The sequence below is a fragment of the Lampris incognitus genome, chromosome 17 (assembly GCF_029633865.1).
Source record: "Lampris incognitus isolate fLamInc1 chromosome 17, fLamInc1.hap2, whole genome shotgun sequence".
Lineage (NCBI taxonomy): Eukaryota > Metazoa > Chordata > Actinopteri > Lampriformes > Lampridae > Lampris > Lampris incognitus.
In genome coordinates, this window is record NC_079227.1 from 26,519,510 (window position 1) to 26,543,188 (window position 23,679).

The 23,679-nt window shown below is 43.6% G+C and overlaps 2 protein-coding genes across 3 annotated transcripts; one reads left to right on the forward strand and one right to left on the reverse strand.

The window, feature by feature from the left end:
- Positions 1 to 125: 125 nt before the first annotated feature.
- zranb1a (zinc finger, RAN-binding domain containing 1a) lies at positions 126 to 19,686 on the reverse strand. 2 transcript variants are annotated; one of them, XM_056297265.1, is made up of 10 exons: positions 19,647 to 19,686; positions 17,114 to 17,977; positions 13,617 to 13,804; positions 12,437 to 12,590; positions 10,694 to 10,765; positions 6,485 to 6,683; positions 5,111 to 5,231; positions 3,439 to 3,568; positions 2,372 to 2,601; positions 126 to 2,173 (listed from the first exon to the last, which is right to left on the reverse strand). In XM_056297265.1, the coding sequence occupies exons 2-10, from the start codon at positions 17,955 to 17,957 to the stop codon at positions 1,955 to 1,957; spliced, it is 2,157 nt and encodes a 718-aa protein (XP_056153240.1). In that variant the 5' UTR covers positions 17,958 to 17,977; positions 19,647 to 19,686; the 3' UTR covers positions 126 to 1,954. The 2 variants fall into 2 exon arrangements, with proteins under 2 accessions (XP_056153240.1, XP_056153239.1); XM_056297264.1 differs by lacking the exon at positions 19,647 to 19,686 and adding an exon at positions 18,487 to 18,906 and having other exon boundaries at positions 127 to 2,173.
- On the forward strand, positions 19,575 to 22,097 carry hpdl (4-hydroxyphenylpyruvate dioxygenase-like). The gene is made up of 5 exons (XM_056297266.1): positions 19,575 to 20,254; positions 20,352 to 20,518; positions 20,658 to 20,809; positions 21,283 to 21,410; positions 21,551 to 22,097. The coding sequence occupies exons 1-5, from the start codon at positions 19,575 to 19,577 to the stop codon at positions 21,750 to 21,752; spliced, it is 1,329 nt and encodes a 442-aa protein (XP_056153241.1). The 3' UTR covers positions 21,753 to 22,097.
- Positions 22,098 to 23,679: the final 1,582 nt, after the last annotated feature.

The following is a 23,679-nucleotide window of genomic DNA, read 5'->3' on the forward strand; positions in this document are numbered from 1 at the left end:
CGCCTTCCACGTGTTGGATGAGACGCCGGTTATTCTGCAGCTCTCGCTGCGACCCAGATCAGTGCTGCTTTCAATGAAAGGAAAACGAACAATATTGGATCAAATAAATAGTTCAGGGGAAGAAACCGAGTGGAATTTATTGTGACACTTCGTGCCAATGCAAGTCCCCTCCATCTTTAGGTTGAACGGTACACTACTATAATGCATCCCTTGCTGCAAGATGCTGTTTTCAGACGGAGACATAGAAGCATCTTTAAAGACGCTACATTTTGCATGACACCTTCAGTTTCTACATGCTCGGAAAATAAAGAGGGCAAAACAAAAGGAGCAAAATACGCATGTATGGACAAGTTAGAACAATGGATCAGTGTTGTCCTTACTGCTGCCTCAGGTACTCGCACATCAACAGATAAGAGGAGATAACAGGAGATAGAGCGCACACTCTGTATTGAAAACAAACCGAATTCATGTAGTTATGCAACGTGTGAGGGTCTATCAGATGTATTTGTCAGTATCGTAGTATTTTTGGGTGCGGGTGCGTTTGCGTTTCCTCGATCCTCAACTGGTGGCATCAACAAATGAGAAAGTAGGACGGATGTGTAGTTTATTCACAGAGGGTCGTTTCGGTGATGCTTTTAGAAACGCTGCTCATCGATCCTACAGCCTAACCGGTTTTGTATAGTAAATTGTGAAAATTACTGACGGTAAATAAGAGTTTGGAGGGGGGGGGGCACGGAATGTTTGTCAATAAAAACACTACTGACCCAGATACACGGGGAAAAGGAAAAAACAAACACGAATGACAACAAGGAGGATGTGAGCGAGTCAAATTTAATGTTAATGCACTCCATGGAAAGAGGCTGAGTGTTTGGTTTTCTCAGTTTCCCCACCAACATCACCGCCACCCCCCTCTAACATTGAAATGAGGTACTAAATCACACAGAAACATGTCAGTAAACGTGTACCCCCCGCCTCCCATACATACATACATACACACACACACACACACACACACACACAAACATACACAGAGTGTATGTATACCTGTGCAACATGAAGTTCTTCAAGACTGAATAAATCAAACATATCGAAAAGGGGACAGAATAAAAAGGTGCCGCCTCTGCACAATGACAACCCTAAACAAATAACTATCATCCAACCTTCAGGAGGTTTTCGCAGAGGGCTAACTGGGGGGGGGGGGCAAAAGATGCTCTTTAAACCTTAGCAGACACGAGGGATAAATGCTCTGTTTTAGTCAAATTTCTGTCAGGCAATTTTCTAAATAAAGTTTCTCATCAAGTGCAGCTTCAGGGTTTCCTTAAATAAATCTCTCCTATATGTCCTAGTATTTTTTCTCTTGTCGAGTACTGCGCTATGTTTTTTGTTTTTTTTTTGTTTTTGTTTTTTTTTGTCCTCCACAAATATGGAGAGAATCTAAGAATAGGCATAAATTAAGAGTAAAGCATTCTGAATGTGCCTTCATATGAGCTGAAATCAGGATTCCTTTTTTTCGGTGCCGGTATTATATATACTTTTCTGAAATATATATCTAAATTGGGGCGCACATGCATTATATCACCAATCAAAATTTACACTTTGGGGAAATTAAACAAAACTTTTTCCAAGATGATTTACATGAACATCTAGGAGCCTTTATTTGAAATAATAAGGTACTATTTTTGCAACAATATTTAAAGGTTACGGTTTCCTTTTCAAGTTGCTGTCATTCGGATTTTGATTTAAACCCATGTGTCCTTCACATACCACCACCTCTCTCTCTCTCTCCGGCGCTAGTGAGATGCCAGAGCTTCCATCTTTAAGAGGTGAGCAAAAGGTGTTCGAAGGAGTGCCCGTTAAGACTTTGTCTGGTCTTCCAGAGCCTTGTGGGCCACAGTGGGTGTCCAGTCTCCTAGCTACCAGTTCTCTGCCTCTTTTTCCTCTGTGCGTCACCCTTTCACTCATCTTCATCATCCTCATCCTCCTCTCCGTCAGAGAGAGGGGTACAGGGGTGGATCTGGCGGTATCGGTCCAGCCACTTCTCCACCATCTGGGTGACCAGGGGGTGGTTGCGGCGGCGTGAGCTTTTCTGCATGGCCGCCAGCATGCCTCCTTCTGTCACACAGCAGTCCAGCCATTCCCTCAGGAGCTTCTGCTGTTGCTCCTCATTGCCCATCTGAAACAGAGAACTCTGCTTTAGATGTCAGGGGGCTGAGAGGAAAACATAAAAATACCAAGTGACCACAGTCGCACTTCACACAAAAGTGACCTGAATTGATACAACTGTATTAACTCTTCAAGCACTCATCGGAAAGCAGAGAAGTGTGGCTACCTGACCTCGTATGTTGCATTAAACTTGTTTACCGGTCCCCACCTCTTGTGCAGAAAGGAAATGAATGTGCAAAAGCTTCCTCTCGCTGTCCACCAGTGGCAAGAAGGTCACCGTCACGTCATCGTCAGTGTTGAGGTTGGCGCCAGCGCCGCGATTGTCGTAGCCATCGTTCTCCATGGCCACCAGGGCTGAGAAGTGGCCCCGAGTGTAGCCCAGGGCGATGGGGCTCTTCCAGCAGAAACTCTGCTCCCATAACAGGGGCAGGTACACACCTGGAGAGATGCAGTTACAGGGAACACACAGAAGGTCAGTCCTATTGAGGCCAACAACAGAACCCTCAAGACCACCTGGAGGGGGGCCCTGCCGTTTCAAATTACACTGCATGTGAATGCCACTTGGGACTGATCACCAACTTGGGCTCGGCCCCAGGCCACCGAGAACAAGCCACCCATTGTGATCAGTGAGGAGGAAGAGCAGCTCTGTGCATCCTGGTGCACTGGCTCTTTATAGCTACGCCCTCCCCTCCTCGTTCAGCCATCAGAAGCAGAGTACCAATCACTGGCCAGACTAAAGCAAAGCCCAGTCTATGGGCATGACTTTATACATCCCTTTATGAACTATGCTGAATGGAACATGTATTTAAAGAGTCATTTCTTGTAATGACTCATGGTTACGCTCTATCAGAACTACACTTGAGCCAGTGACTTGGATCAGATACTACATATAAATGTTAATAACTTTGCAATACCACTCCCGATCTCCTAGTTTCATGTAACAACACAGGCCAATGTGTGTCTTCCAAGTTATGTATTACTATGGGGGGACTTAAATGTTCAGGCAACAGTAACCACGGACCACGTCTGATGTAATTAAATGCCTAACTTCATCCTTGGTTCAAGGTATATCTGGTTAAAATGCTATTGTAGTGTCTATAATTAAATACATTTTTTTACGGCTGTGTATCCACAGTTGGCACACTAACTGAGTATACGTAAGGGACTTATCGATTTGTAAAACACCACCGGTACCCCCCCCCCCCTATACACCGCACAGATGACCTCAAATAGCAGCATTGTACAATCTCCAGGCTTAGGCAAAAGCTGGCTAACCTTGAAAGCGAGTGTAGCCCAACGTTTCCCCGCGAAAACTCTTGTAGTATTTCACTCCGTAGACTATAATCGGCCTGCGAAGAATGTGTGCAAGAACAAAGATGTGGGTCTGCTCCAGGCTGGCCCCGGGCTGTGGGGGGGAAACATTAGACAAAAGAAAAAATTAAAAGAGCATAGTAATGAAGGAAGTTGTATAATTCATTGTCTGTAACCATACTGTGGTTTGAGCTTTCACAATAAAAGTCAACAATATGACTGGATAAATCAGGAGTATTCCAAGGTAAATGTTTGATTTCTTACTGACTGCTCAGAGCACTGTGGAATCAAGCAACCTCATTGACAACTGACCAGTGAGTGCTACTGCAGTGACTACTCACAGTTGTTGACAAATGAGTAATGGAATTATTGAGTAGCTGACCATGTCCCAAATCCCTCAACATATTTCTCTTGCCCCGTTGCCTGACCCCTGAAAACAGTTCAGTTACAGGCCAAATGATGTTAAATAGCCTTGTTGCTGCACCACTAAGTGATACAACCAAACTATCACAAACCCAGTGCACCGAGCCTATAATGGGAACACCGTTTCCTAACTTTGTGCTCTCATTTACCCAAACCCACTGGCATGATTTCTAATCATGATCCTAATACTGAGCAAATTATCGAGCTCATCGTTTTCATGATGCAGCCCTTGTGACAAAGTAAATGTATTAACATTTAGACGACTTAACACAGAGGCTGACAACAGACACTGCAGGAATCATATTGCATTCCCTACAGTGGCCCATTCACTCAGAGGGAAAAGACCATAACGCTAAGTCACTACACCACAGGTTTGAAAACATCTCCTGACTTATCAGACGCCATCCCCTTGTCTCTATCATCTTAGTAATCGCCCTCTCTCTCGCTCTAAGATGTACCATCAGACAAAGCAGTAATGCCTTAATAATTATCCTTCAGTCATAATGCATAATTCATTTTTGAACAAACAATGTTTGTTTTGAAAGGGAACTTCAAAGTCATCCACGCACACAAGGGACATCGAGGCTGGTCTGATCTCTAGGCTGGCATCGGTCTTCATTTACTGAGGCCTCCGTCATAACATTTGTGTAGTAGCTTCTGCAGTGTTTGTTTATACTGCCAGCAGAGTGGATTCCCAAGCTTAATGCCTATAATCCATGGGTCACATGTTGGGAAGACGCACTGCATCAGCGGGCAGATGAGCTGTCAGCCTAATGACTGCATCTTAGTGGATCTGTCTTGATTACTCACGTCTTCTTTCTCTCATTTAGTTTGTTCCCGCACGACCCAGTCTGAGCCCCCAGTCTGTCAGCCTCTTAATTTCCCTCTTGCTACTCCTCAACAACGACGCTGGTTTTTTTCCCCTCGACTTCATGTCTTCAGTCCTTAATGTGCTTTTACAGCGGACATTTTAGCTCGTCCACCAGTGTTTTCTACTCCTCATTAAACTTGTTCAGTCTACCCTTGATGCCCTACATTCTGCCCAACCCTTCAATATGTATGATTCATTGCCTCACTACAACGGTTTTGTGGTATATATCAAATTTCACTCGCCCTGAGAAGACTTCAACAGTCACAGAACTCACCCAGCTTATGCCAACAAAACCATATTTGTACATTCTGTCTTTGAATTGATTTTGAAAGAGAGGGCTACCTGGCTGGCAAGAGAGAGGATGAAAGCCCAGTCTTCCTGCCACTGCTCCTCGCGCAGAGAGAAATGGAGGCCGAAGCTCTGCGAGTACCACGACTCCCACTCCTTCCAGCGTGTATAGAACCTGCACAGTCCAAAAGAAAGCTCATGCATCACGTGATAAACAAATTCTAACAGTACCATGACACACTCATACACACGCACATGAGACGATGGCTTACATCAAGTAGTCAAATAAACTGTATTTGACTGTGGGAGGCAAGTATGTAAATATCCTCTAGCAGTGGGCCTTTGTTGAGCAAAGCTGTAGTTATATATTGTACAACCAATTAAAACTCACACCAGGACATGAGTGATGAAACTTCAGTGTACTGTGTGCTCAAAAATCAAAGCCTTGATTTTTTTAAAGTGTTGGTGAGGTAATATGTGTTACAGTTAAGGAAATGTGGCCGTTTGGCTATAGAGCCATTACTGCAGTGTTTAGGGGATGCTTCAAACTGAGTTTCTACAAATTTTGCTTCACAATTGTTCTGACTTTCCGTGGCTATTCTATGACAGGATTACAAATTCCATAATCAATACTTATCTCAGACTCATGTGTGCGGTGTTCAACAGTAATATATTTTGGAGAATTGGCGTACTTTTATCCCAAGTCTTGTTTTGGCAATGGTCACTTAAGACATAGGTGAATCATTTTCTTTTCTTTTCTTTTTTCTTTTGCCCCTTTTTCTCCCCAGTTGTATTCGGCCAATTACTCCACCCTTGCGAGCCGTCCCGGTCGCTGCTCCACCCCCTCTGCTGATCTGGGGAGGGCTGCAGACTACCACACGCCTCCTCTGATACATGTGGAATCGCCAGCCGCTTCTTTTCACCTGACAGTGAGGAGTTTCACCAGGGGGACATAGCACGTGGGAAGATCAAGCTATTCCCCCCAGTTCCCCCTCCCCCACGAACAGGTGCCCCCGACTGACCAGAGGAGGCGCTAGCGACCAGGACACATACCCACATCCGGCTTCCCAACTGCAGACACGGCCAATTGTGTCTTTAGGGACGCCTGACCAAGCCGGAGGGAACACGAGGATTCGAACCGGCGATCCCTGTGTTGGTAGGCAACGGAATAGACCGCTACGCTACCTGGGCGCCCTCATTTTCTTTTAAAAGATAAGTATATCCACCGAGTTGCAAGTTTGACAAACACATGAAAAACACTTGAAAATAAAGTGTAAACCATATAAATATGTATACATATAACTTTCAATGATTCATCCAGGAGCAGAAAAACACCTTTAAACTGGGCTTTGCAGGATTTAATAATTTCTGTTTTTTCAATTTTCCATGACTTTATGAACCCTGTTCAGTGAATGCCTTGCATCTCACCAGTGTGAGCAGTCATGCAGGCTGTCATGGAGGGTCTTGCGGAGAACAGAGTCCTTGTCGTAGATTCCCCAGGTGGCCTGCAGCACGGAGTCCAGCAGGCAGTCGCCCGCTGTGCGGTTCCACAGGGCGTACAGCCGACTGTCTAAGCGTGTGCCCAGTTCTAGAGACCAGTTGATGATGGGAGACTCTTCTTCCAACTCTAAACAGACAGACGGAAAGACACAAGAAGATGAGGTTTAGGGAATATGGCAGAAGAAATAGGGGACACGGTCCGCCCCTCTAAATATTTATTACTCGCTCCAACAAGAGAATCTCTTTCCCTGTGACCCAATTTACATAAGCTTAAATAGCTCATAAGGCACCATCTGACATCCACCACACAAATGACAGGGCTTGGGACGACACACACCTTGCATGCACATGCACACACACAGACGTGCTCGCGGAAGTGTCATTGGGTAAGTGTGTGGGAAGGAGACGGGGAAGCTTAATTAGTCTAATTAGGATGGGAACAGAGGAGCGAGGTGGGAGGCAGCTGGCAGGGTGGCAACCGGAAAACATGGGAGCAGATTGGGGCTCTTAGAGGAGCCCCTCCTCCCTCTTTTCACCAGCAAGTCTGGAGGCCGATGCATCGTGTTAACCCGCGTGCAGCCATCTCAAGAAACACAGATAATCTGTACCCATGTGGTTGACCACATGACAAATTTAGTCAAAAAATAACAGAATCAGAACCAGATTTATTGGCTGCGTTAAGTTTGCACACACGTGGAATTTGACTCCGGTTTCGTGGCTCTCAGTGTACTTAACACAGAATTACAACACAACAATCTTCAGGTATGTACACAAGCATTGGTAAATACTAGGCCGGACTGACAGACTTGGATGTAATGATATAGCAGAAGTATTGTTTTAATGACTCCCTTTCCAGGACTTCCCCGTAGTAGACGTGTCCAGGGTCAGATTGTTTGGCAATGTGAGCTGCGTAACATGTTACAACCAACTGCCAAGGTTATAGCTTTCCAGTTTATGGGAACTGTGATTTCAATCTGGACTGACAAATGTATAATGTCTGGAACATATGCCAAACGGTAACTCTTTTTTTAAACCTACTCAAGAATAAAAGTAGCAGAGATTTCATGTCTTAACCCCCTCCAATGAAAATCAAGTTTTTAACCTTGTTAACATGTCCATGTGGTGTTAGGGTAATGTCACAAGGCATATCAGGAGCAAAATTTGCAGTCAACACCATGGCTGAGCATATCTGCGTTGAAACTGCAGTGTAACAAGGACAGTCTCAAAAGAAAAACAGATTCAGACAGGCAGTTTCATACATCACAAACCTAAGGAACCAATCTTGTTAACGGATGGGCTGGCGCTTTACATATCATCATGTGCACCCACTTCGGGGACGCAAGCCAAAGAAAAGCCAGGTGTAACTACTTCTCATGATTTTGCAGGGTATAAGTTTCACTACTTTCAAAACGATGGCAGAGAGAGATGTGTCTTGTTTTTGGCTACAAATTTAAAAAAGGAGAAACGGTGAGCCTTCAAGTAATACCAAAGGAACTGAAAATCAGAGAGAAATGGGTGCAGTTTTGTTTTTTTTTTGTAAAAATTGTAATGTCCCAGCCGAACTTCCAGAGAAAATGCAGGTTTGCAGAAGCAATTTTCAAGAGCACCGTTTTGAAAATTTATCACAAAACAGATGGGTTGCGTCCAGGTAGTGTAGCGGTCTATTCTAAACACAGGGATCGCCAGTTCAAATCCTCGTGTTACCTCCGGCTTGGTCAGGCGTCCCTACAGACACAATTGGCTGTGTCTGCAGGTGGGAAGCCGGAAGTGGGTATGTGTCCTGGTAGCTGCACTAGCGCCTCCTCTGGTCGGTCCGGGCGCCTGTTCAGGGGAGAGGGGAAACTGGGGGAAATAGTGTTATCCTCCCACACACTACGTCTCCCTGGTGAAACTCCTCACAAGTGGCTGGCGACTCCACATGTATGGTGGTGGTAGTCTGCAGCCCTCCCTGCATCAGCAGAGGGGGTGGAGCAGCGACCGGCACAGCTCGGAAGGGTGGGGTAATTGGCCAAGTACAATTGGGGAGAAAAGGGGGAGGAGCCTAAAAAAGGCGGGGGGGGGGTTGCCACAAATTTCATATTGAAGGCTGACTTTGTGCCATCCGTTTATCACGGGGATACAGCGAGTACAAGTAGACATGTTGGCCCACCGGTAATTTTATTTTTCCGTCTCTTCGCCAGAGACTTTTTATGGCGTTCAAAGCCTAACGGTCCATCTGAGGGTTTATCATTACAGGTAGATAACGTGTCAGAGCAGGGGAGCAGGACCCAGGTTTAGCTAACACATTATTAGCTGACTGATAACGTAGTCAAGCCGAAGGCTTGCGTTATCTAGTACCATTGCGTTTCTAATGTTGTAGAGAGTGATACATAAAATAAACCACTCTGATACGTCCACTTGTACGCAACTATGTCACGTCTGTTTCAACGAGGGGGTTTGGAGAGAGGCAAATATTCAGCCAAAGATATCTTTATTACGACACATACATACAGCCACGAAGAGTAGACAGAGCCAGCCACAGATCTGGCTGGCATGGAACGCTTTCCCAGTCTTTCCCCGGCGCACCTCGCCCCCTTTCCTCGACTCCACTCCCTTGCGGTGACAGCCAACCGGTGAAGGCCCTGTCCGGCACGGTTTGTTGTCCATGGTACACGCAGCATCTCCCTTGATCCAGTACCCCTCTCTCTCCATCCACGACAGCCTGCCATCTCTCTCATCCGTCTCATTCATCTCGTACATTCGCCTCCGCCAGTGTGCCAGTGGTAGTGAGGCTCCATTTGCCATGCTGGCCCAACAGGGCTCAGTGGGGAAGATAAAGGCTCCACAATCACGCCAACCCGCCTTTTCCTCCCTGCTGGCACTAACAAGCCACAATGACCCTGTCCAACTTTCCCTTCTTCTTCTTCGGAATCGGTTTCCGGTTTGAACATGTATGGCTGAATTACTCCCATATTGCCAATTGCCATTGTGTAGCATAAAAGCAGAGGTTACTGTGACTAATGAGGCGAGTAGGTATATGCAAAGCGGTGGAGTGGTGGACAGATGCAGGCAGGGGGTGGGGAGATTTGAATTGGGGGCGGGGATAATTTGCATATTCATAGCTCTGGATTTTTTATTTTTAATGAGAGAGTGGTAGTAGATGTGATGTTCGGGATTTAAACAAGATAATTGAACTTATTTTGCAGAAAAACATCAGACAATCTACTCATATATTTTCGGAATGTGTGTGTGTGGTGTTAGTGTGTGCGTGTGTTAGTTAGTGTAGATAGCGGGACCGAAAACTAAAGCACTTATGATCCTAATTATTTTTGGAGGTGGTAGGTATTGTCTCAGAGAGTAAGGGGAAAAATCCCAGAAAATTAAAATTATGCATAATTTATGCATAAATATGCATTTTTCTAAAATGGCTAAAAACCACTTTTCTATTCTATCAAGCAGAGCATTTTATGTCTTAAAACAGGACTGGAAGGGAACTTTAACAAGGCATGGTATGAATTTAGAAATCTTCAATGAAAATCCAAGATTGAACTTTAATTTTTTTCCTCTTCATTACCCCAAGATATATTTTGCTTAGTTCTCCTGAACTGTAACAGGTCTTAAAAGAATTTTCAAGCAAATCTGTTTTTTTTTAAACTTTTAGTACTTTCACTGATTTACTTTATTAGAACTCTTGTTTTACGCCAGCACCTTCCCTGATAATTGCGTCATCTACACAAGACGTAGAACATCCCTAAAACAGTTTATGGCAGTGTATTGAAATGGATAGCCTTTGATAGGTATAATTTGGAATCATCAACAGAGTACTTCAAAGTATCATGGATGTGGAAGGAATGAATGAAACAAGAGAGTGAGAGGATGGAGGTAAAATATCAGTCTAAGCTTAATGCCAGCTACTACAAAGAGGAACCAATGCAACCCACAAATGTATCATATTGTGCAGAATTTCTGAAGACAGATCTCAAAAAGGATTGCTCAATGGATTTCAAACAGTTGAAAGGGTTTTAAAAATTACAAGTCAAGAAATTAGATTGTAAATAACATTTCCAAAAAAATTTTTTTTTAGCTTGTGCTGCAACTCTCTTGGAAGTACTATGTTACATAATGAAAGTGGGGAACCATGTACTGTATCCAGACTACCTTTCTGTACATCACGGTCCAACACCTCATCAAACAGCTTCTCTTGGACAGCAGGTGGAAGGTCCTCGATATCTGGGTAGACACATAGAAAAGGGGTTGTGTTTTCATGTTCATGACAACGTCTTCATGGTTACGTTGCACCAGAGACAATACAAACTGCTACAGTAACGACACACAGAGAGAATGTTGTTTGTGATTCCATTCACTGGTTGACATTTCATCAATCAATGGTGCACTGCAAACATGAGCTCTGTGCAGTATGTGCTACTTTTCTGTGTGTATTGAACTGTGTATGCACAGAGCCAGAACACTGGTGGCTATTCTCTGGCTCAATAGTGAATGACAGCAACTTTGTCAGAGAGAGAGAGAGAGAGGAGAGAGAGAGAGAGAGAGAGAGAGAGAGAGAGAGAGAGAGAGAGAGAGAGAGAGAGAGAGAGAGAGAGAGAGAGAGAGAGAGAGAGAGAGAGAGAGAGAGAGAGAGAGGAGAGAGAGAGAGAGAGGAGAGAGAGAGAGAGAGAGAGAGAGAAGAGAGAGAGAGAGAGAGGAGAGAAGAGAGAGAGAGAGAGAGAGAGAGAGAGAGAGAGAGAGAGAGAGAGAGAGAGAGAGAGAGAGAGAGAGCCTTGTAGGTGGCCTCGAGCCAAGTTCTGCCTGCACAGAAATACTTATCGTAACAAAAAAACATTGAAATTTTTCGATGAACCCTGCATAATTTTTTCCTCTCTGAAATGGGATGCAACCAGTCACTCTGAAAAGCAAAGTGCCCGTTATTTCAATGGAGACTTTTACGGCACGGGGCAGAAGCTGCCGTTTCTCTAAGGCGAGCTGCACTAGAAGGCTATAACCTCACTCTTTTGATCCTGACTCTTACCCCAGTGGGATAAAAAAAAAAAAAAAGAAGAAGACATCAAGCATGAAGAGATCACACACTGAAATGTTGCACATTCATACCATTCCAAAAAAAAATTCCACAGATGAACGTGAAATCTAATTTATAACACTAATAATAATAACCCAATTCCAAAAGGAGCAATTGATTCATTTTCATCTTGCGTTGGCAAAGAAAAACATCTTGTACATCAGTCCTCATGCAGAAACAAATAAATAATAAAATAAAATAATAATAATAGTCCAAAAGGAGAATTCGATTCATTTTTATCTTGCATTGGCAAAGAAAAACACATCTTGTACATCAGTCCTCATGCAGGGGCATCAAGCAGACAGATGTTCAGACTGTGTGTGGGATAAGTATAAACACCAAACTGGGTTTGTTGTGGGTGTTTACTATGGAGAACTACTTTTGTGAATGGTAGTGGGCGAGACTGTCAAGTTTATGTGGAACTGAACACATGTTTTCTGTGGTTAAAAGAACGTTCATAAAATGGACAGTTCTGACTGACTGAATTGAAGCAATTGTAAAATACAACAGAAATGCACACCAATGATTTGAATATGAATTGTACGACTTGGACTTATCACTCATCCTCGTACCATAACAACATTGATGGGTAAAAAGATAACTTTGAAAAAAAAAAGAATATAGATATATGATAAGATAGATGAAAAGCTACAACCTTTAAAAGCAGTATACCTCTCACTAACAATTCTTTACACTGTTATCAGAACAGCTATGAGGTTTGGTGTAATGCTAGGTACTCAGTTTTGGGACTTGCTTAAATATACTACGCGCCAATATCTGAATCAAAGCATGCCTCAACTTTAACAAGTAGCGGGCAGAGCGGTCACCTGCAGGAAGCGTGAAGGTGACCAGGTCAGTGAGGAAGTAGCACGCGAATTCTCCTTTGCGCTGGTGCAACGAGGCCATGATCTCCCTGCGGATCTGCTCTGTCAGCTCGGGGCACACCATGGAGGGGATACACTTGGCCGCCTGTTGATTCACCTGTGAGATGAATGGGTGAATGAGTAGTGTTCAGGAATAGATCCACCCCATCACCCATGGATGAAAAACAGCAGAAGAAAAAAAATTTATCAAAATTTCTAGTTTTAAGTTACAACACAAGACATCGGTTTTAAAAAAAAGGGTTGGAAAAGGAAGTTGTGATTCATGAGGAGGTTATGGGTTAATTCTTTAGTGCTTTAGTGTAGCTATGCTTTCATTTTGAAATAATATACCAGAGCCACACCCTTGTGCAAATTATAACATTGAAAATTATGCAAAATATTTTGAGAAGAATTCATCACACAATGATGTTAGCAGGTTGTACTCTCATAGCATTCTATGATGGCAGTTTGTGCCTTGGAGCAAACTGCACATCTCCTGTCTGTCCTGCTACAGTCATTTGTGTCTGGCCTTGCATGTCATTCCTAATCCTCGCTTGCCCTCCCTGTGTACCACATCAGCTCTATGGTATCACATCCATTAGGGACCAATGGCAAGATTGCAGTCTAGCAAATCCCTTTGCTAATCCTCACAGTACACTTGCACTGTATTTGCTATAGGTTGCCTGCTAAGGGCGTTGACAATGATAGGCCTATGTGGTCCAAACAGAGATGCTAGGAATAACAGCCAAATGCCCTTGAACAATGACAGGAACCCTATTGACTTCCCCTTTGATACTGTAACCACCCTGATGGGCTTAGACTTTGAATGTTTCCCATTTTACGTGCGCAATGACGCATATTAAAGACATTACCTATTCATTCACTTATATATTCTACTCTACAAAGAGCTTTTATTCACATGAAGTCTTGGTTTGTGTGTGCATATGTGCATGTGGCCTTGAGTGGGAGTAAGAGAGATATACTTTTAAATCAGCTTAGCATATATTCACAGCTCTGGCTCCTCTAAGGAGATAGTATTACCGAATACGAGATGTGTACATTTAAAAGTTCACACTGCCTATTCCCTTTCAGGTGTAGTGGTGAAAAGTAACTACACTCATCATCCACCCCATCTAAATCTTACCTCTGTGAGGAGGATAGCTAGCATGTCCTGCCTCTGGAAACGGATGGCCAGGTGAACTAAAGTGAAGCCTGCACCAAACGCTGAAGATCGGTTGAGGAGGCACACCTCATCAGCAGTGAGCTGTCGGGCGATGTCACCACCAGAGGACTTATAGCCTTCAACTGCTGCCAGGTCTCCTTCCACCACCCCTTCAGAGCACAGCGAGAGAAGGAGAAGCAGAATATTTAAGTGGGGAGGAGACAATGGCCGCTGTAATGGATCAGCTGGTGTAGTTTTCCTTCAGGCCATTCATATGTGCAGGTGACTGAACACAATGGGATTCGCTCCGAAGTCGGTTCAGTTTAATAAATGTCGGGAACAACATGCAAGTGCAGTGTCTGAATTTCACACTAACAAAGAGGGCAATAGCCAGTGCCAAAATAATCAGTCATTCATTTATTCATTTTAACCACATCATCTCTCCAGTGCTAGCCCATAACACAGAAACTTCCCCGCTCTCAGGACAACAGCTCATTGGAAAACAATACATGCAAAATAAAGCTACATAGAATATTTTTGTCTTCTTTGCAAACCGGTCTGAGACAATTTTCTTAATTTCATAGACAGAAAATGTGAAGCCTTGTTCCAAAGGGCTATGGCTAAAGGAATTGGATAGCTTGTTTGGTTTGGGTTTTTTTTGGCATAGCTCAGGCGCAATAACCCTGCTGGTAATGAAAAGTGAGATGTAACAAAGCGCTCATCACGTTCAAACTTTCTATAGCTTTACAGAGCTATACATCAAACCATGAATACACAACATACTGTTCCTTGTCACTACCAAATCATCAGAATTCCAATTTTGAAAAATGGGCTCCATCTGCATAGCACCATCCTAATGCATCAGGCTGAGAAGAAAGAGCTAAATGTCAAGCACAATTTACATGACCTCTAGGACAAGATGGCTCTGAAGTTGGTAAGCTGAACCAGTAGGACCACAGCTATCTTATGAGGATACAACACAGCAGCATAGGCAGAACAGTGTAGCATTTAACAGTTAGCTGACAGAGAGTGGTGCCAGATGGGAGGACAATTTGTTCACATTAAGTGTGTGCTCCCACCCCTCCTGGGGCCCTTTTCTCAACATCTGTCAGGACTGAAGTGAAAGCTAGAGGCGGCATGGCGAACCCGGAAGCCCGAGCTAATTTTAACAGACTCCCAGCGTGAGGACATTCTCTGGCACAACCAAAGAGTTATGACAAGTTACCTTGGCTGCAACACGCCGAGAACATCCTGTCTCCTTTCACTCGCGCTGGGTGACACTTTGTGAAATGCGAACACAGCTCCATAATAAAATGGAGAAATTAATAACGCTACATTACAAAGCAAGTGGCATGTTTGAAATCCAATACAAAAAAGATGGATAGAGACGGCTTCAGTAGGTGGACTAGGTTGCATGATTAATTATGATTCTATATCACAGTTTCAGTTCCCACAATTACTCATTGACTCATCTGTGGCAAAACTGAAACATTTTATTTCAAATACTTGCTGTAGGTGAAAGTTTTCACTATGCAGAGGGTACTGTTATATAATTTTGGATCTAAAAAAATCCAACACATAATTGTGAAATTAATGATCAAGTTTATAATGCTTTGCAAAATAACTGCAATTATTTAATCACTTTTGACTATAATTGTGCAGCCTCGCAAAACGCCTTGCCTACTGTAGAGACATCAGCACCTGTAAATTGTTTTTACCATATACTATTGCCGACCGACTTTTTTTTTTTGTTTCAATAGACCAACATCAACAAAGTTGCTGCTCAGAGCTCCTTTTCATAAATGAGAATGGAAAATGTGTACACAGCTCCACTTGTGTAATACTGCTAAGAGGCACAACAAACGTTTAAGCCCAATGTCTGATAAAGACTCATTCTCTACAACAGGAAGACTTGTCAGTTACAGCCTTTGTTTGGCTAATGAAACAAAAGCCCGATATTAGAAAAAACGGTGTGTGCTTCCTTTTGTGGAAAACTAAAAATCAATGGGATCATCTGAATCAGGCCTATATAAGCAACACTGAAACAACATCCCACATGAAACATGGGAAAAGCTTGAGCAAAATGAGAAGTTCTTGGACCTGAGGAAGCACTTTGCTGGGCCATAATGGACCACGTGGCTCGGGAATTTCCTCAATCAACAAACATAACGATCACATTCTAAAAAAAGCCTCAAGCTAATGCATGTAACATACCTTAAACAAAATGAGGTTCCACCACATAAACAGAACCAATATAAAAGATAGTAGAGGCTCATCGCCAAAGCCATTAGGCAGTTAATGAACTGGAAGGGTCTATGTCAGGCAGATGTAGGGCATAGGCGAATAACCTCAGTGTCTCCATTACAATAGTATTTTTAACACCTCAGCAGCAAACACTGCAGCCCGGCAAAGACAGGAGGGAGGGCAATCAGTGCGAAGGTCAGGAAGACTCTGGTCACGTGCTGTGCTCATGTGTTTTGGTTGTTTGTTTGTTTGACCGGTGCTCATGCCACGTTAAGGCTATTTTTGCCTCCTGGGTGCTTGGCGCAGCACATAAGCACCACTGTTTACAGGGCCAGTTGACTGGGAGCCAGGGGAAGTCTCTGGTCCAGGGGCTCTGCTCTCACTCTGCTGCCCAGACGCCCCATTCATCCCCACCAGCCAGGAGGCACTCACACCCTCTCACCATCTGAAAGGCACACTCAGTGGCAGAGCAAGGACACACACCCGGGGGTTTGACCGGGAGAGGGACTGGTCAAATTCCTATTAGCCATTTAGCTGCTAATGCATCTTCTTTACACTGCAATTCATTCCCATCTTTGCTCTGGTAATGAGAAGCGTTATCTCCCTACAGCTAAGGGCTTCCATCAGCAAATAGCTTGCGTAATTAAATCTTTCATGCATACATTTTAGCCAGGAAGGGTTTTGACAAGCTCTTGATGCAATTACAAATAACGGTCAAAATTCCTGCTCTGTCATGGAGTACTCGAATGTTTGGAGTCTAAACAATGGTGAATATACTGGCTGGGAGTAGAATCCTTTACACAATTATAGCTATACAGCCTAGTCATACGTAGGGTGAAGTCACATCTGCAGAGTAACAAAGGAACCAAGAAAATATTGGTAAATCAAAACCACATCGAGACAAAAGACAATAACAATATTGTCACTGGACAGGACCGTTTCTTTCTTTCATTTCAGCGCATTACATCATGCAATAAAAAGCTACCAATATAATAGCAGAGCCGTTACCAGGCAAATAATGGGGAACGCACAAAGCTTTGGTATCGATAAGTCTATTCAAGTGAGATATAGAGAGGGGGATGATGTAAAATAAGTATTCTTCCACACAACTGCCACTAAGCAAATTCTCAGTCTCAAAGTAATATTTTAAAGAACTACACCAACTTCTATGAAACACTACAACTCATGGATGAGGGAAATAATGTCCAAGCAGCATCCATACATAAAGAACTCACCAGCACAAGCATTAAGGAACAGCCAATCTGTTTTCCTCATCCGGTTTTTAATCTGCTTTAGCTTTTTGAAGTCGACCTCTTGCTCGTCTTTGCTGCTCATGGCCCCGGCTGCCAGCTCTATCCTCTGGAAGTCCATTTTGACCTCTGTGTCCCTCTTGGAGGTGGGAGGGGATCTTCTCTGGCTGTTGCCTCCACTGCAGCTCCCCCTCCACCTTGCCCTGTCCTGCTCATTGATAATGGGTGAGGGTTCCTCAGACTCAGCCAGCTCTATAGATTCCTGGTTATTTGGCTTGGGTTGGTCGCATGCAACACACCTCCTGGTCTTAGGCCAGTTCTGGTAAGTACATGTTGTGCACATCCAGTGCTGCTGGTGGGTGTTGAGTCTGTTCTTGTCATTGAACTCCTCACATGAGTCCACAGGGGTCCTATGCGAGCCACCTTCTGCACGGCGGCAGCTAGCATTGGAACCTGAGGTCTGGGGGGATTCTGTGGGGCTGCAGGTCTTGTGACGCTGGCACAGACACTGTGTGCAGCGAATGGCTCTGGGCCAGTTCAGGTAGGTGCACATGTGACAGGACCACTTAGTGGTGGTTTCAGTGGTGTTGGCTGGCCTGACCCTGGGCCTAGCACTAGAATCTGGGCAGATGAGGAGGCTGCTGCTGCCCTCAGTTCTTGGTGGGTCCCATTCCAAACTAGATTCTAGGTTAGAGCTACTTTTGTAGGGCTCCGCTGTAATAATGGGACCCCTAGATCTCGGTGCGCGGCACATGGTACATTTGATTGCGGATGGCCAGTTTTCAAAGGTGCAATAGTCACAGGGCCACTTCATCCTCTGTTCTGTCATGATGGATCTTTCCGGATATTCTGTGGTGATAAATAACAATCGGGAATGAAATATTAACAAATGCTATGTTCTCTTGATGGATCTTACCCGAGGTTATTTACTCGGGTGGAACTGGCACAGGACATATTCATGTTAAATGCAGTCAAATTAGCAGTGCCGACATTACAGTGTCTTTCTTGGTAAACGATGTACTTTGCCCTGCAACTCAAATAAAGGTTAGAACTGGTTTGGCCATCTCCAACGATATTGGCAGGAAGAGAATGCGGGGCAACTGGCCGACCAGTTTTAGCTATTCGGTTTGAATTATCGCCAGACATCGTTAGCGTTATTCAAGCTTTGTCATGTGACCTAGTAATGTTATTCTAATTAGCTTTAGCTTGCTGGCTAGCTAGTGGCTAATAAGACAGTTCAGATGACGTTCACCTCGTATTTTACGATAACATTTCATCAAACCAGTGTTCGAGGGGGGGAAAAAATTACAGACAACATGTTCTGTGAAATAAACCTAAAAAACGTAAATAGAGCTTACAATTCCGCGGGTGTGCTCTTATCTGGAGCGCTGCTCTCAAAAGCCACAACAAACCCAACAAACCCCCTCCGGATCCCCCGTCCACTTCTACTTCTACTTCTCCTCCTCCTCCTCCTCCTCCTCGCTCGATCCAACCTTTCCCGTTGCCCACTTGTTTCCAACCCTTCGTCCACTCACATGTTCCCCTCTTCGGACGCATTAACCTCCTCGGAAAGCAAGCGGAGGTGCGACGTAAGGAATCACTCGTTCACATATGGCCCGTAGGTTTTACATGGCCCTCCGTGTTTTAATGGCGGCGGCAGTCAGAGCCAAAATAAACGCTAAGCGGAGCGCAGAGGCAGGCTTCGTCACGACCCGACCAGCCTCCAACGCGGAAGATGATTGGACCAAAACGGGACGGCACGAAAAAGTACATCGTTCAACAATGGGTGAATAAATGAATAAACAAACAGTGACATGGAAGTATTTAAAAAAAAAAAGAAGACAGCGATAAAAGCTATGTCATACCCGGTAGATACTTCTAAGTTAATGCTACGTCCCCCACTGTTACAAATCCATAAAGTGCAGTAGTTGTAGATTGTTATAATTGATATTTTTTTAATCAAATGAACAAATTGCTGCATAACTACATAAAACTGGCACTTCCTCATAAACCGACTCACTAAATCAGAATACATAGAGCTCAAACCTTCAAGAATAAATAAAACAATAGATGAATACTATCCTGCATACGTACACACATAGGCCTAAACCGAATTCGAAAATGTTTTTTTTTAAAAAGTCAATCAAAATAATTAGATAATTTATCTAGACTACATCAAAAAAGACAGAACATGATGAAAGTATCAAAACAAGAATGTAACAATTCCTCATATGGAATAACTGCATTGTGTAGAGATGAATAACTTTTACCACCATTGATGCTTTTTACTGACATCATATGAAAGTACAAAACAATAGAGTTATGCTGCACCAAAAAACAAGACTAACAGGTGAGTATAACAAAAACAGAGTAAAATGCTGGACAGTATCCTCGTCCTCCCCCTCCTCCTCCTCCCCTTCCCCCTGTCCTTACGTCACATAAAAAAATGGCAGCCTACTTGAGCCGGCTACATCACATTTCCCTCCACGTTTCAAATGCGGATAGAATAGCTTGTGACCTTGTTTCCAGATTCAAGTTTAACTTGTTTGCGGCCAGGGTAAGCGGCAAGTCAAAGCAGCTGGCTTTAAGGAAAGGAGCGGCAGTTTTCGTGGTGAATGAGCGACCAAATCAAGTCACGTTAAGATGTCATGAGGACCTGCAGAGCGCCACGGGTAGACGGGAGGACCTGCAGAAACGCTGCCGCGGTGGTCCCGTCAAACATCTTTACGACGTCAATCCGCAGTACTCCGTGGACACAGCATGCAACGTTTGTTTCGAGGTAGAGGATGTGGGAAGGTCATTCAAGGCTCTCTGCGACCAAGGCTGCGATTTCCTGGTGCCACCCACGGTAGTCCAGGACGAGAGGGGGCTTGTCACCTACTCCATTGTGAAGTCCATCGTGGGAAATGTGAGTCACACGCTTGTTGACAGAACTAAATACGAAGGGAGTTTCCTACCTGGATTCGATGACGTGGGAAACGTGAACAACAACTGGAAAGCTGACAACAGAGCTTGTCCAGTCACACATTTTGACCACATAACCTACGCGTGTCCAAGCAAAACTACCCCACGAGTGATGCACTGGTATGAGAAGGCGTTTGGTTTTCAGAGGTTTTTCATTGATAGGTAAGGGATAATTAAATGCACAAGTTATTCACTGATATGTTCTGCGTTACTCTCAATATGACAAGTGAGTGATACTTTTTTTTGTCATCCTGAAAAGTAATGAAGATGTGGATGAAGGATATGTCCTAAACCAAGATGGCATTGGGCTCCGTCTTACTGCGATGGAGTATTGGAAATGCAGTAAAGCAGGAATTACACTTCCATTCAAGAATGAAAATGAACCGGACTGCAAGTTTGTCATTGCAGAATCATTACCTGAACAAGGTGACACCTCTCACATCATCTCTGACACTTAATGTTTTCTAAAAGAATCTCCTTTGCACTCTTAATATTAATGCATGTTTACTAAAACAGGACCCAAACATTTATTCATATGCCTTTTTGGGGGGGGGGGTATTTTCAGGCAGCAACCAGGTAGACACTTTTCTGGAGGAGCACAGGGGTCCAGGAATACAGCACATTGGATTGTACACACAAGACATAGTCTCCACGGCACACACCATGGCTGAGGCTGGTGTGCAGTTCTTCTCCCCCCCACCCACATATTACACCGAGGTTTGTCTTACTCTCATGGGGATTCCTTAATGACTCAGTACTTATATAAATTAAACTTACAATGACTCAATTGCTGCATGAAATAGTGCATGAATTATTCACCAAATTGAACATCAGATTGATATAACATCATGGCTGTATCTATAAATTGCAAAATGGCAGGGCGGCACTAGCTTTTTTGAATTTGCCGACAGCCAATTTATGATTATTCTCTACAATAAATTTAGCCATATACAGCTTCCAGCACTAGCTTGTCACAAGATCCCACGGAGAGTCATTTTGCTGCTGATTTTTATTCGGCAGCAAATGTAGTTGTATCTCATTTTAAAATCACAATGGAGCCATTGTGGTTGATGAATACACCAGTTACGCATGGCTGATGTACAATAGGTTGGAGAATTATTTGGAAACATGTTTTTAATGATGCCTCCATAGCTGGCATCCCCTTACCCTGTCTTCTTGTGCTGTGACAGGTGGGAAAACAGCAGGAGATAGAGGAGGCAGGTCACAACCCCCAGATGCTGGCCCAGTATGGCATTCTCCTGGACACAGACCTGTGCCAAGATGCCCAATCACACACAGCATCCTTAGAGAATAAACGGTGAGAGACAATATATCGCAGTACCTTGACTCTGTATGTGTTTTATAGGTGTCATGAATAAGTGTGCCTCAAGGTCTTAGTTGTGATTGTCAGTCACAGAGGACTAACATAAAGCAATTACCTTTATCACCTTATTCTAGCTACTTGCTCCAAGTGTTCACCAAGCCCATCTTTGCAGAGGACACCTTTTTCCTTGAGCTGATCGAGCGAAGGGGGGCGTCGGGCTTTGGCGAAGGGAACATCAGAGCTTTGTGGAGGTCTGTGCAGGCATACATGGAGAATGAGAGGGGGCATCCTACAGGAGAGAGCACTCTGAAAAATGTGCAAACTGCTCAACGTTAAACATTAGAGTATTCTATACCTACAGAGGATCAAATATTTTGTGTCTTTTTGTTTGTTTGTTTGTTTATTTATTTATTTACCTAAAAGCATGACTGCAAAGTGAAACGTAGACCCCTCTTTTCACTTGTCTGTGATCTCAGCATATGTTGATGGTCCTGTTTAGAATGTATCTGTTACACTCTCAGCAAGCAAAGAAAATACTTTATATTTTATACAGTATGTGTATTTAAGCATAAATGAATTTTCCAAAGCTGTAAAGCGGCACTATGAACAAAGTGATCCAGAATTAAAAAAAAAAAAGATACATTGCCACAAATGAAATGTTATTCTGAGAATAAACTTGCAGTTCCATGATAACTGTGTCTTCATTGTATCAAAACAAATTAGCATAGCAGATTACTGTAGGCCAACTGTTTCTGGAAGAAATTTGTCATTCAGAGTAGATGGCGAACCCCAATCACTTTCCCAAATACAATGAGCTCTCTTGTTTGCCGCAGAACTTGGGTGGGTGAACCTTCAGCTCTTCAGTTCCTTGACCTTGTATGGCACCTAAAGTAAAAGCCACTCGGTGTTCGTATGTGCTACGTGTTAGAAACGGGTTGTGTACCTAAGAGATTTGTCTTTCAGTCATAGATCTGAGCTCATCTTTTCGTGTGACCACTTCACCTGACAAATGATCCAACATTGGTATGCCAACAGTATCCTGAGGAACCCATTCAAGTTTGCAATAACTGGAAGACCGACTGATGTTTATTAATCGAGTCATATGACCGTACAAATTCAGAATTACTCAAGACAGAAAGTAGTCCCCCCCTTGGAATGTTTTATTTATGTAGGCCCTGATCCTTAGCTAACACAATCACAAAGTCACCCGGGAACCGTTTTTACTGGAACAGCTGCGCTTTTCTCAAAACACTTGTAAGCTATGAGGGCTTAGTGATGTGCATGCCTTGGCAGAAAGATAACCTCAGAACCTCTTGAGGAGAAATCCCAGAATCCACTGACACATGCCAATTCAATTACCCAGATGGGAAAATTGTTGACTTAAGAGTTAGTTGGAAAAATAATGTATAACTAAGCGGGCGCATAACAAAAGTAACATGTTCTTTTCATGCTCTGGATAGCATCTGACTGAATAACAAGTCAGATTAATTAACTCTGTGATATCCTGCACCTCAGTGCTGCAAGCTGCAACAAGTGCATTTAGAAAAGAATGCACTTCTGCATTTTGTCAAATGGTGTCACTGTTTTGCTTTCATCTGGAGAAGCTGCGACTATCATCGCTTATGAGACTTGTGCATATCAAATAAGTTATTTAATGTTCAGTTAAACCATTTACTCACTCAATCATTACAGAAGCTACTTGATGACCTTTCAAGTCTGGTGTACTGTGAAGTACAGTTATGTAAGAGCCAGATAGCATGAACAGCTCTGTGAAGTTGAGAGAGGTTGGCTCCTGCAGAAGACTGAAGTCCTTCAGCCATCTGTCTTAAGGCCACTGTGAACTACAGATGGCACACAGTATCCTTCCTGCATGGGGTCGCATGACTGAGACTTGGAAGCTCACTTAACCATTTACTGTTAACCATATGGCATATGTGGGTTGCCTCTGATCAAAGAGGGATGTCAGAAACAAATAATGATTAATTAACATGTATAAACGATTTCAATTCTATGATACATTTTTGATTTGAGAGTTTTATAGCGAAGCACATATGATTTGTTAACACTGCCCTCTACAGTTTCAGTAAAGACAATACAGGCGCACAACCGCAACACTTGTTGAATGCAGGCACTGATCGTAATGCCTGTAGCAAAATATCCCTGCTTAGATTTTCAAACAATCTTCAATTCTCAACGAGTCACGGAGTCTCGTGTCTATGGTGCACATCAGCCTGTCTATGTCATGTCATATAATGCATTTATG